This window comes from Erpetoichthys calabaricus, chromosome 3 (genome assembly GCF_900747795.2).
Source record: "Erpetoichthys calabaricus chromosome 3, fErpCal1.3, whole genome shotgun sequence".
Classification (NCBI taxonomy): Eukaryota; Metazoa; Chordata; class Cladistia; order Polypteriformes; family Polypteridae; genus Erpetoichthys; species Erpetoichthys calabaricus.
In genome coordinates, this window is record NC_041396.2 from 296,224,455 (window position 1) to 296,236,177 (window position 11,723).

An 11,723-nucleotide genomic window follows, 5' to 3' on the forward strand; every position below is an offset into this window, starting at 1 on the left:
AAGGGCACCACCAGGTGTGGAGCCTGCAGTTTAATTTGACTCAACACGGGAAACCTCACCCGGCCCGAACGTGGCTCACAGGTGCATGTGAACTGTAGCGTATGGTTGCAAAGCTGAAACTTAAAGGAATTGATGGAAGGGCACCACCAGGTGTGGAGCCTTTGGCTTAATTGGACTCAACACGGGAAACCTCACCCGGCCTGAGCGTGGCTCACAGGTGCATGCGACTGAGGCGGTGTGTGGAAAATGAACAGTCAACGTGACTCACAAGTGCATGTGGACTGTACACAGATGAAAGCAATTCAGGTGAGGAGTTGGGGGCGGACACATGAGCAGGCAGTGCGTACTGAACGATGACTAAGAGATGACTTAAGAAATCGGCAGACTAGAATGGTGGGGGCGGAATGGGCGTCAGACAATCTAACTTGCCTATCTAGAGGATGTAAATGTCCTAACACGGGTTCCGTAGGTGAACCTGCGGAAGGATCGTTACCGGTTGTGCCGACCCGTCGTTGGATGGTTAGGACCCAAAACCTCTCGGGCCCGCTTCCCCGCCCTCTCTCCAGAGTTCCATCTTTGCATTCACTTACAGTCATATCCTCAAATCCACCCCATTTGGACAACTGTGTCTTTCAGGAAGTGTTCACCCATCAATACATAATTATGTGGCGTATGCTACGCTGCGGGTTGGCTAGTATTTATTAAATCTGATCTTTCTACTGTAAAACATGCAAAATACTAAAAGTACAAAGTCTGAAGTGTAAACAAATAATAATAATGAATAATAACGATAGTAAAAATAATGCTAATAACATATATACTGTCAAAATGTGTCTTTTGTGTGGTATATCTTATAACACGGTGAAATACACAATCCAACATCACACTCGGGACAATAGTAGTTGATTCCTTGTGGATTTTCTTTCCAGACTGATGAGCTTTTGAACAGCACACTGCACATGGTGCGATTGACACGAGCGTCACTGTCAGAGTCACTTACGACTCCACTCTCCGTTTCAATCCCACTGCCTAAAGACAGATTCACTTTGTCATGACTGCTCGCCTCACTGTCAAGAGCTTGCAACACCTGGGCTACAGAAAAAATATGTTTCTTACGAGGTGCCATTGTGAGGCTAGGAGAAGACATGTCTGCATCATTGCCCAGGTAACACTCGGGCCTTTTACTTAGGCAAGACACTCCTATGTTGTTTCCCGTGCTATGCTCAGCACTGTTAGCACTTTTATAGCCCAAATAATCTTTGGGTCTAATGCTTACGCAAGACATGTCTATACTCTTGCCAGAGTGATGCTCGGGTCTAACACTAAGGCAGTTAAGTTGACACTTGAACAATTCAGTGCTTTCTGCTCATTTCAGCAACAGTGGAAGACAGTTCCATAACCTTGGAGAAATGGACTGTAATGTGCAGTCCCAGTGTGTCTTTATTCTGGTATGAGAAAATGAAAGGAGATCTAACTGAGCAGATCTCCGGTGTAGTGCTGAAGGAGGCTTGAGATATACTCGTGAGCTCTGACTATGCAGAGTACAGGAATTTTGAACTGGATCCTAAACTTCACTTGGATCCAGTGTAGAGACTGTAAAATTGGGGAGATGCAGGTCCATTTGTGTAAATGCGTTAAAAGCCTGGCAGCTGCATTTTGGACAGTCTGAAGATAGAGATAAACCAGCTTTACTTAGACAAGTAAAGAGAGAATTGCAGTAATCCAGTTGTGATTAGATGAAAGCATGGATAAGCATTTCCATCTCGGCCCTGGTAACAACAGATCTCAGCTTGGATAAGTTTCTTAAATGAAAAATTAAAAACGAGCGATTAGGATACCTGACATGAGCATCAAAACTCAGAGACTGATCATATATGACACCTAAATGAAGTAGTAATTGTCGTCTCCTGGCTTCCAGAGTTGGACAGAAGACTTGGGCTGTAAAAGTGGGCCTCAGCCCTTGAAGATTATTTGGGTCTCAAACTAACTCAGGCCACCAAAAATCAGTGTTCTTGTTGGCTCCAGTAAGCTCAGGAGAAGCATTGAGCCAATTGGAGCTTTGGCACACAAGTGACTCGTAAAGATATTCCCAATATTGCCTAAGAGATTTCCTTATCTATAAACTAAATTGTTTACTATTTTGGTAGGATTCAAACTAGACGTAACAAATTGGAAGTGAACTTTTGTTAACTTTAACTCTCACTGAATCTCCTGATCAATTTTCCAGCAAGCTAAACACCTTCATGCAATGGCTCTCAGATTCTCCTTTGACAATCACGTCTAGTCCCTCGAAACTAGAGCCAAAGCAAGGGGTCTAAATACTTGTGTGAATGACAAATTTCAGGAGTTTTTACTTTTGAATAATTTTGCTAAAATTCCTAAAATAATGTTTTTGTTTTGTCATTCTGGGGTATTTAATGTTGCTTGATTCATGGAAACAATGAATTTAAACTATTATAGCATGAGGCTGCAACAAAATGTGAAGAAAGTGAAGGGGTCTGAATACTTCCTCAAGACACTATATGTATCAAAATCTGCATCAAGCCATGTTGACATAATGGTAGAAAATAAGTTAAAGAACAAACTCGCTGTAAGGGAGAGAGCATCTGTGAAACACCGTCAGGCGGATCTTTGTCATGAAGTGCAAGGCTGCCAAAAACACTTCCAAGGTTGCCCACTAGAGGGGGGAACACCATCAAAATACCCCAACTAGGGACCCAAAGGGTCAAGACAAATGTTGATAAAATAAAAGGTTTATTTTAGCAGGAAAAAAAGACCGTGCAAGCCTCAAAGCTCCGAAGAGCACAAAGGAGATGCCTGGAATGGCAAGGCGATACACAGTAAACAAAGTCCCAGTACAGAATCCAAAAAACGGAGCAGAGGTTCAAAAATAACAATAAGCACAATGGACAAAGATGCATTTTTCTTGATTTTCCCCTCTGCTCCACAGTTTAAAATTCCAAATCAAACAATTCAGATGTGATTAAAGTGCACATTGCAGACTTTGATTTGAGGGGATTTGCAGACATTTCGGTCGCACAACACTTTCTCTACATGGCTCCCCATTTCAGGAGACTGTAATGTTCAGACACGGCAATGGCAGGTTTAGTAAAGCCGTTGTTATACAGTGGTGTGAAAAACTATTTGCCCCCTTCCTGATTTCTTATTCTTTTGCATGTTTGTCACACAAAATGTTTCTGATCATCAAACACATTTAACCATTAGTCAAATATAACACAAGTAAACACAAAATGCAGTTTGTAAATGGTGGTTTTTATTATGTAGGGAGAAAAAAAAATCCAAACCTACATGGCCCTGTGTGAAAAAGTAATTGCCCCCTGAACCTAATAACTGGTTGGGCCACCCTTAGCAGCAATAACTGCAATCAAGCGTTTGCGATAACTTGCAATGAGTCTTTTACAGCGCTCTGGAGGAATTTTGGCCCACTCATCTTTGCAAAATTGTTGTAATTCAGCTTTATTTGAGGGTTTTCTAGCATGAACCGCCTTTTTAAGGTCATGCCATAGCATCTCAATTGGATTCAGGTCAGGACTTTGACTAGGCCACTCCAAAGTCTTCATTTTGTTTTTCTTCAGCCATTCAGAGGTGGATTTGCTGGTGTGTTTTGGGTCATTGTCCTGTTGCAGCACCCAAGATCGCTTCAGCTTGAGTTGACGAACAGATGGCCGGACATTCTCCTTCAGGATTTTTTGGTAGACAGTAGAATTCATGGTTCCATCTATCACAGCAAGCCTTCCAGGTCCTGAAGCAGCAAAACAACCCCAGACCATCACACTACCACCACCATATTTTACTGTTGGTATGATGTTCTTTTTCTGAAATGCTGTGTTCCTTTTACACCAGATGTAACGGGACATTTGCCTTCCAAAAAGTTCAACTTTTGACTCATCAGTCCACAAGGTATTTTCCCAAAAGTCTTGGCAATCATTGAGATGTTTCTTAGCAAAATTGAGACGAGTCCTAATGTTCTTTTTGCTTAACAGTGGTTTGCGTCTTGGAAATCTGCCATGCAGGCCGTTTTTGCCCAGTCTCTTTCTTATGGTGGAGTCGTGAACACTGACCTTAATTGAGGCAAGTGAGGCCTGCAGTTCTTTAGACGTTGTCCTGGGGTCTTTTGTGATCTCGCGGATGAGTCGTCTCTGCGCTCTTGGGGTAATTTTGGTCGGCGGGCCACTCCTGGGAAGGTTCACCACTGTTCCATGTTTTTGCCATTTGTGGATAATGGCTCTCACTGTGGTTCGCTGGAGTCCCAAAGCTTTAGAAATGGCTTTATAACCTTTACCAGACTGATAGATCTCAATTACTTCTGTTCTCATTTGTTCCTGAATTTCTTTGGATCTTGGCATGATGTCTAGCTTTTGAGGTGCTTTTGGTCTACTTCTCTGTGTCAGGAAGCTCCTATTTAAGAGATTTCTTGATTGAAACAGGTGTGGCAGTAATCAGGCCTGGGGGTGGCTACGGAAATTGAACTCAGGTGTGATACACCACAGTTAGGTTATTTTTTAACAAGGGGGCAATTACTTTTTCACACAGGGCCATGTAGGTTTGGATTTTTTTTCTCCCTAAATAATAAAAACCATCATTTAAAAACTGCATTTTCTGTTTACTTGTGTTATATTTGACTAATGGTTAAATGTGTTTGATGATCAGAAACATTTTGTGTGACAAACATGCAAAAGAATAAGAAATCAGGAAGGGGGCAAATAGTTTTTCACACCACTGTATTTAGGACTTTGTCGCATATCCCTCACATGCAGTGACTGCTTGAAGTCTATAATTTGTAGACATCACCAGGTGCTGAGGGTCTTCTCTGGTGACGCTCTGCCAAGCCTCTAATGCAGCCATCTTCAGCTCCTGCTTGCTTTGGGGGCTTGTCCACTTAAGTTTTCTCTTCAGCATATGGAAGGCCTGCTCAATTGGATTGAAATCAGGTGACTGGCTTGGATATTCAAAAATGGAGGATGAAGTGCCGTCCACTGACATTGGAGGCATTTGCTGGAACTTGAGCAGATCGGATGTTTCTCTACACCTCAGAATTCACTGTTCCACTGCCGTCAGCAGTTCCATCGTCACTGAAGAGAAGTGTGCCAGGACCTGTGGCAGCCATACATGCCCAAGCCTCAACACCCCCATCACCATGTGTAACTGATGAGGTGGTCTGCTTTGGCTCTCTGGCAGTTCCTTGTCGTCTCTGCACTTTGCTCCCGTCATCACTCTGATGAGGTTCATCTTGTGTCGTCTGTCCACAAGACCCTTTCCCAGAATTCTGCAGGCTCTTTAAAGTCCTTTTTCATAAACTGTAATCTGGGCATTTTGTTTTTGTGGTGTTCATCTTACAGTGTGTCCTCCTCTGTGTTTCTGTTTATGAAGTCTTCTGCTGATAGTCGTCTATGACATGTCCACATCTGCCTCCCAGAAGACTGTTTCTGATCTGTCAGACTGGTGTTTTGAGCTTTTTCTTGACCATAGTGAAGATTCTTCTGTCATCAGTAGTAGAGGTCTTCCTTGGCCTAATAATCCCTTTGTGATGACTGAGCCCACCAGTGTGTTTTTTCTTCTTCATGATATTCCAGACAGTTGATTTCAGTCATCCTAAGGTTTTACCGGTGTCTTCTATGGTTTGATTCTTGTTTTTTCAGCCTCATAATGGCTTCTTTGACATTCATTGGCACAGCTCTTGTCCTCATGTTGAACAATGGCAACTACAGACTCCACAAAGCGTAGATACAAACTGAGGTATCTGATGAAGCCATGAAACCCGCCTGAGGGATTAGAAACACCTGTGACGCCAATTGTCCCACACATTATGGTGCCCTGAAATGGAGTCCATGTAAAAAAAAAAGTGTTGTCATTTCTGTGTGGGGTAACTGAAATGTATGCAACACTCCTGTGCACTTCAATCACGTCAGAATTGTTTGATTTGTAATTTTAAATTGAGGAGCTGTGGGGTTAATCAAGGAGAAATGTGTCTTTGTCCCAGTCATTATTGAAGGCACTGTAGGTCCTGGGTTCTGCCTCGAGGTGGGGCTATACAATCACCATTAAGCAAAAATGGTGGACTGGATGCTTCTTGTTTCCCTAGATTGTGGTAAGAGAGAGGTTGGGAGCGTACACTGATACAGCGCATTGTCGTCCCACACAACGACCCAGGAATGGAACAGTGTGGCTGGAGTGCCAATCCTGCCACTAACCCTGAGTTCTCCCTGCAAGTTGGAGGACCTGCTTGCAGGGCTGGATACAAGTTAAGCAGAAGAAAGAAAACAAAAAACGAGTAGATGGTTAGATTTCTAAATGAATGACAGCCTATAGACATTGATTCAGCCCTACACCTAGGTGCCCTGTATAATAAAAGAAGGGCTATGCTGCCTTCGTGGACCTTCACCATTTTGTTCATGTTACTTGAGAATACTGTAACACATTTGTTTGTCTTCCATTGCAGGTGCCGAGCTTGTTACCGAGAAGCAGCTAGTGACTTTAGCTGGCAACATCGGCAGAGAGTGGAGGGATGTGGGGAGACTCCTTCTGGACATCCCCAGTTACAGACTGGACCAACTTGAGGAGGAGTACAGACGAGAGCACAAGGAAAAGGTCTTCAGAATGTTCCTAAGCTGGAGAAGAAGAGAGAGAGAGAAGGCTACGAGGGGCAGGCTACACCAGCTTCTTCTGCGTCATGACTCCCCGGTTCATCTAGAGAGCTTTGATTTCCTCTTAGAGCCTCAGTGATGTTCTGTCTTTGCATGATTGTGTTCTGTTTACGTGGTTGGTTATGGATTTTTGTGTAATAAAGTTTATGCCATGTTTGCTGTATGACCTTTGGTCTTGCACTGCCCTTACATATTTAGAAAATTAGATTGTCCTTATTTGCAAATGAATACATGGATGGGTTTCTGTTATTTGCCAGTTTGGTCGTGTTCACCTGACATGATTTTTGTCAATACAGCGACTTCTGAAAATCTTCAGGCCCCTTCATTTTTGTCACATTTTGTTATGTTGCAGCCTTGTGCTAAAATCGTTTCGATTCACTTTTTCCCCTAATTAAGAAGCACTCAGTACCCCTGAATGACAACATGAAAACAGGAGTTCAGACGTTATTGCAAAAGTCCAGTGCTTTGTTCAAAGTTTTCACACTCCTCGGTGTTTGTCTTGTTTTGTCACATTACCACCTGGAGTTAAAATGGACTTTCATTTGGATTTTTTATGTAATGGATTTAACAATTTAGTCCAAATTCTTGAAGTAGAATGAAAATAAAATACCTTGTGAATATATTAATAAAAAAAAAAAAACGGGAATGCACTCCCTTCGACTTTCTTGTATACTCAGATATAGGGATGGATATTTGAGGAGTAATCTGCAAGACAATGATATTTTTAGGTTATGTACATTAAAGAACCAACAACAAATCAAATTAATAATATATTGAACAATTACTATCAAAGTAAAGTTGAATAAATTAGACTCTACAGCTGCATAAATAAAAGGTAAAGTACCACTTCCAGTTAGCGGAAATAGCCCAAAAGTTGATAGAAATCAACGTTTTGTACCTAATACTTGTATGCAAAATTTGGTTGACCTAAGTGAAAGCGTACTCAAGTTATCATGTTTACACACATAATTTCAAAAATTGTATTTTTGGACTTGGGGAGGTCTAAAACATCGAGATTCATCAAAATCTTGAGGTCGAATTTTTCAACGATTACAATACTTTACCTATACTTTGTATACGAGAAAGTAAAAACTGAAATGTTTCCTATGAAATCCCTAAATAAGATCTGTGCCAAACAATAAAGTTCAGAAGTCACACGATTAGTTGATTAGGGTCCACCTGTGTGCAATCAGTGTCACATGATCTGTCACATGATGTCTGTTCTGAAAGGCCCCCTGACTCTGCATGCACCACTAGCACTCCAGACAGGTCAGAGACAAAGTTGAGGAGAAGTGTAGATCAGGGTTGGGTTAACAAAATATACCAAACTTTGAATATCCCACGGAGCACCATATAAATCCATACCAACAAAGTGGAAAGAACATGGGACCACTCCTCCTACAAACCTGACATGAGGAGGCTGCCCACCATAACTGAAGGGCATTAATCAGAGATGCCACAAAGTCACCAATGATAACACTGAAGGAGCTGCAAAGATCCACATAAGAAATGGAAGTATCAGTCCATAGGACCACTTTAAGTTGTATATTCCATAGAGCAGGGCTTTATGGAAGAGTGGCCAGAAAAAGAAAAAAATAAGAAAACATGTTTGGAGTTTGGCCAATAGAATGTGGTGGACTCCCCAAACCCATGGTCACACGAGACTAAAATTGAACTTTTTGGCCATCATGCCAAAAATGTCATGTGTGGTGCAAACCCAGCACTTCCCATCATTAATAATAATAATTCATTACATTTATATAGTGCTTTTCTCAGTACTCAAAGCACAATCCACACAGGGAGGAACCAGGAAGCGAACCCACAATCTTCTTACTGCAAAGCAGCAGCACTACCACTGCACCACCTGTGAGATCATTCCCACAGTGAAGCAGGGTGGTGGCTGCATCCTGCTGTAGGAACAGAAAAACTGGCCAGGATCAAAGGAAAGATGGATGACACTAAATACAGGGCAATTTTTGAGGAAAACCTGTTATAGTCTGCCAGAGATTAGAGACTGGAATGAAGACTCACCTTCCAGCAGGACAATGAATGACCCTAAACAGACTGCTAAAGCTCCACTGGAGGGGTCTAAAGGGAGATCTTGAAATGTCTTGGCAATGGCAGAGTCAAAGCCCAGATCTCAATCTAATGAACAATCTGTAGCATGACTTGAAGATTGCTGGAAACCAACATAATCCATCTAACCTGAAGAAGTTGGAGCAGTTTGGCTTCGAGGAATGGCTGAAAATCCCAGCGACCAGGTGTGCTAAGCTAATAGAGACATTCAACAAGAGACTTGCAGCTATAGTATTGCACTGTTTTTTGTATTAATTATTGTTTGTATCACAATAAAAAAAATATTTTGCACCTTTAAAGTGATAAGCATGGTGTGTACATCAAATGGAGCTGATCCCCCCCAAAAAATTCATTTTAATTCCAGGTTGTAATTTGACAAAGCAGAACAAACATAGAGGGGGAAAATACTTTCAGAAGACCCTGTATTACAAATACCTGAAATGTCACTCTGACACAACTAATCAGACCCTTTACTTTGGCTTAGAAGCATTCCATTGTACTACACTCAGTCCTTTCTACATCTTGTTTGGGGTCCATCTGTGGTCAACTCAGTTGGTTGGATTGATTTGGAAAGCCACACAGCAGTCTGTAGAAGGCCCACAGTTGAGCTAAGCCAAGCCACGAGGTCAAAGGAATTGCCTGCAGAGCTAGCAGATGGGATTGTGTTGAAGTAAAGATCTGGGCGAAGGATAAAAAATTTTCCTGACGGTCCACAACTCTTCCCAGCCAAACTGGGCAGTCAGAGGAGAAGGGCCTTGGTAATAGAGGTGACCAACTGAGCTCTAGAGAACCTGTGTGGAGATTTATGAAACTTCCAGGACAACCACAACTGCAGCACTGGGCTTGTATGGCAAGGTGGCCAGAGGACACAAGAAAGCTTGTAACGATTGCCTTATAAGGAGTGCAATGTTCAAAAGATATAGCAGCATTAAAAACTTTCAGTCGTCGACGCCTCTTCCCCCTCGCCAACATTTGAAAGAAACCCAGACGGTAGGTAAACTGATCAAATATAAAAGTGTACTACAATCCAGAATCCATTGTTTATATATGTACATAAAAAGGTGACTGGGTGCTTGTTTTGTGATCCCCCTTTTCCTAGGATGCCCGCACTCCGGCCAAACACTTCATCCCCGGTCCGATATACACACAAAAAGAAAGAAAACAAAATCAGAGAATGATTCAGCACAGTCAGGGTTCAATGATGAAGAATCATGTCTGCCAGTTCTCACTTTATGATGTGGGGGAAAAAAACGGGCAGCAGGTGAATATGGCTGTTTCTGGCTATCCCAAAAAATTTAGGAATGAGTCCGACTCACCAACGGGAGCACCCGGAGAACCACTGGGCCATACTGTATAGCAAAACCCTTGCATCTTCTCAGGGATTCACCTGGCTGTCTCCTTTCTTCTGGAAATGGATGACGTCCCTTGATGACGTTCACTGACTTCCTAGGCTTAGATAGCTGAGCCCCTTGCATTGCTGCTTCCTTCAACCCCCTCTTGGTCTGACGTCGTCCTGAAGAAAAAAAAAAAAAGTTTCCCGTTAAAACGTGCCATTTCCTGCTTTCGTCGTTATGGAAACATGACACCTGCCCTAGGCAGCTGGAATTTCTACCCAACATGGTCATCTCAGACTGAAAGCCTGAAGGGATATTCCATTATCATTATCTAGTCCCTGTATGGCGGCACGGTGGCGCAGTGGGTAGCGCTGCTGCCTCGCAGTTGGGAGACCTGGAGACCTGGGTTCGCTTCCCAGGTCCTCCCTGCGTGTAGTTTGCATGTTCTCCCCGTGCCTGCGTGGGTTTCCTCCGGGCGCTCCGGTTTCCTCCCACAGTCCAAAGACATGCAGGTTAGGTGGATCGGCGATTCTACAATTGGCCCTAGTGTGTGGTGAGTGTGTTTGTGTGTGTCCTGCAGTGGGTTGGCACCCTGCCCGGGATTGGTTCCTGCCTTGTGCCCTGTGTTGGCTGGGATTGGCTCCAGCAGACCCCCGTGACCCTGTGTTCGGATTCAGCGGGTTGGAAAATGGATGGATGGATGGATAGTCCCTGTATTACAGTGATGGCAGTAGAGAAAGCAAACCCAATGTTAGCGCTATGTAGGCTTGCTAACAAGCTTACTTGGGGTTTGCAAAAAAACGGCACCCAAACGACTTTCAGACTGTTAGAAACAAGCTTCTCTGGTCTGATGAAATTAACAGGAAACTGTTAGTCAGTCAGTCAGTCATTACCCAACCCGCTGTATCCCACAGACATAGAATTACTAGACGCCGCATGACCAGCAGCATCGTACTTCAAGGTCGCCGCCATATTGCGAGTGGCACTGCTGTGGAGTGAAGTAATGAATAAAGATGCCTCACGCATCTGCTGCTTGGGATTGTACAAACCGCTGTACGCTCCAAACCAGATCACCGGGATTACATTTCATAGGTAACGCTGAACAATTGTTTTGGTTATATTTGTCCATTAGAAAATCCCGTTTTATAATCTTAACTTTAGCGACGTCAGGCTAAACTAGCAAAGCTATGCATTTATGTGCTCAAGTGAGCCTCCAAACAATGTTCTGGCTAAACGTATTTAGTCACTAACTATGTAGATTGTTGTTAGCTGTTAACATTTTTCAAACTTTGAAATTTTTCCAAAGAAATCCACCTCAGGAAGCAGTGGGAGGTCAGGTAGCCCTTAGACGGGATTTTGAGAAAGCTGTCCTGTGACGTGTGCCGTGCTAGTTTGGTAACAGATGCTGTACTGGCATCAAATGATCAAAGCTACCACTCACTCACATTAAAAAACAGAGGAGGTCTGATGATTTCTTCTGAGGGTCCAGTCAAGGTGGTCAAAGTCGCTAAGCGTGTTATCTGACAGTCGACATTAGGGCAAGCTGTCAGTGTATCTTTGATCAATCAGTTTGTTCGGCTGAGATTGGTTCAGATGATGTGTTTTTTCTCAAGGAGCACATTGAGGAAACAAAGTCATTTCATGCTCA

General features: G+C 43.0%; 1 protein-coding gene across 7 annotated transcripts in view; it reads left to right on the forward strand.

Moving 5' to 3' along the window:
* zgc:174906 (uncharacterized protein LOC571548 homolog) overlaps positions 1-6,828 on the forward strand; it is a 69,620-nt gene extending 62,792 nt beyond the window's left edge. For all 7 annotated transcript variants that reach the window (XM_028798559.2, XM_051925092.1, XM_051925095.1 and 4 more), the window contains one exon: positions 6,461-6,828. In XM_028798559.2, the coding sequence (XP_028654392.1) occupies positions 6,461-6,744 (284 nt within the window). In that variant the 3' untranslated portion in view covers positions 6,745-6,828. The remainder of the gene's footprint in view (positions 1-6,460) is intronic.
* Positions 6,829-11,723: the final 4,895 nt, after the last annotated feature.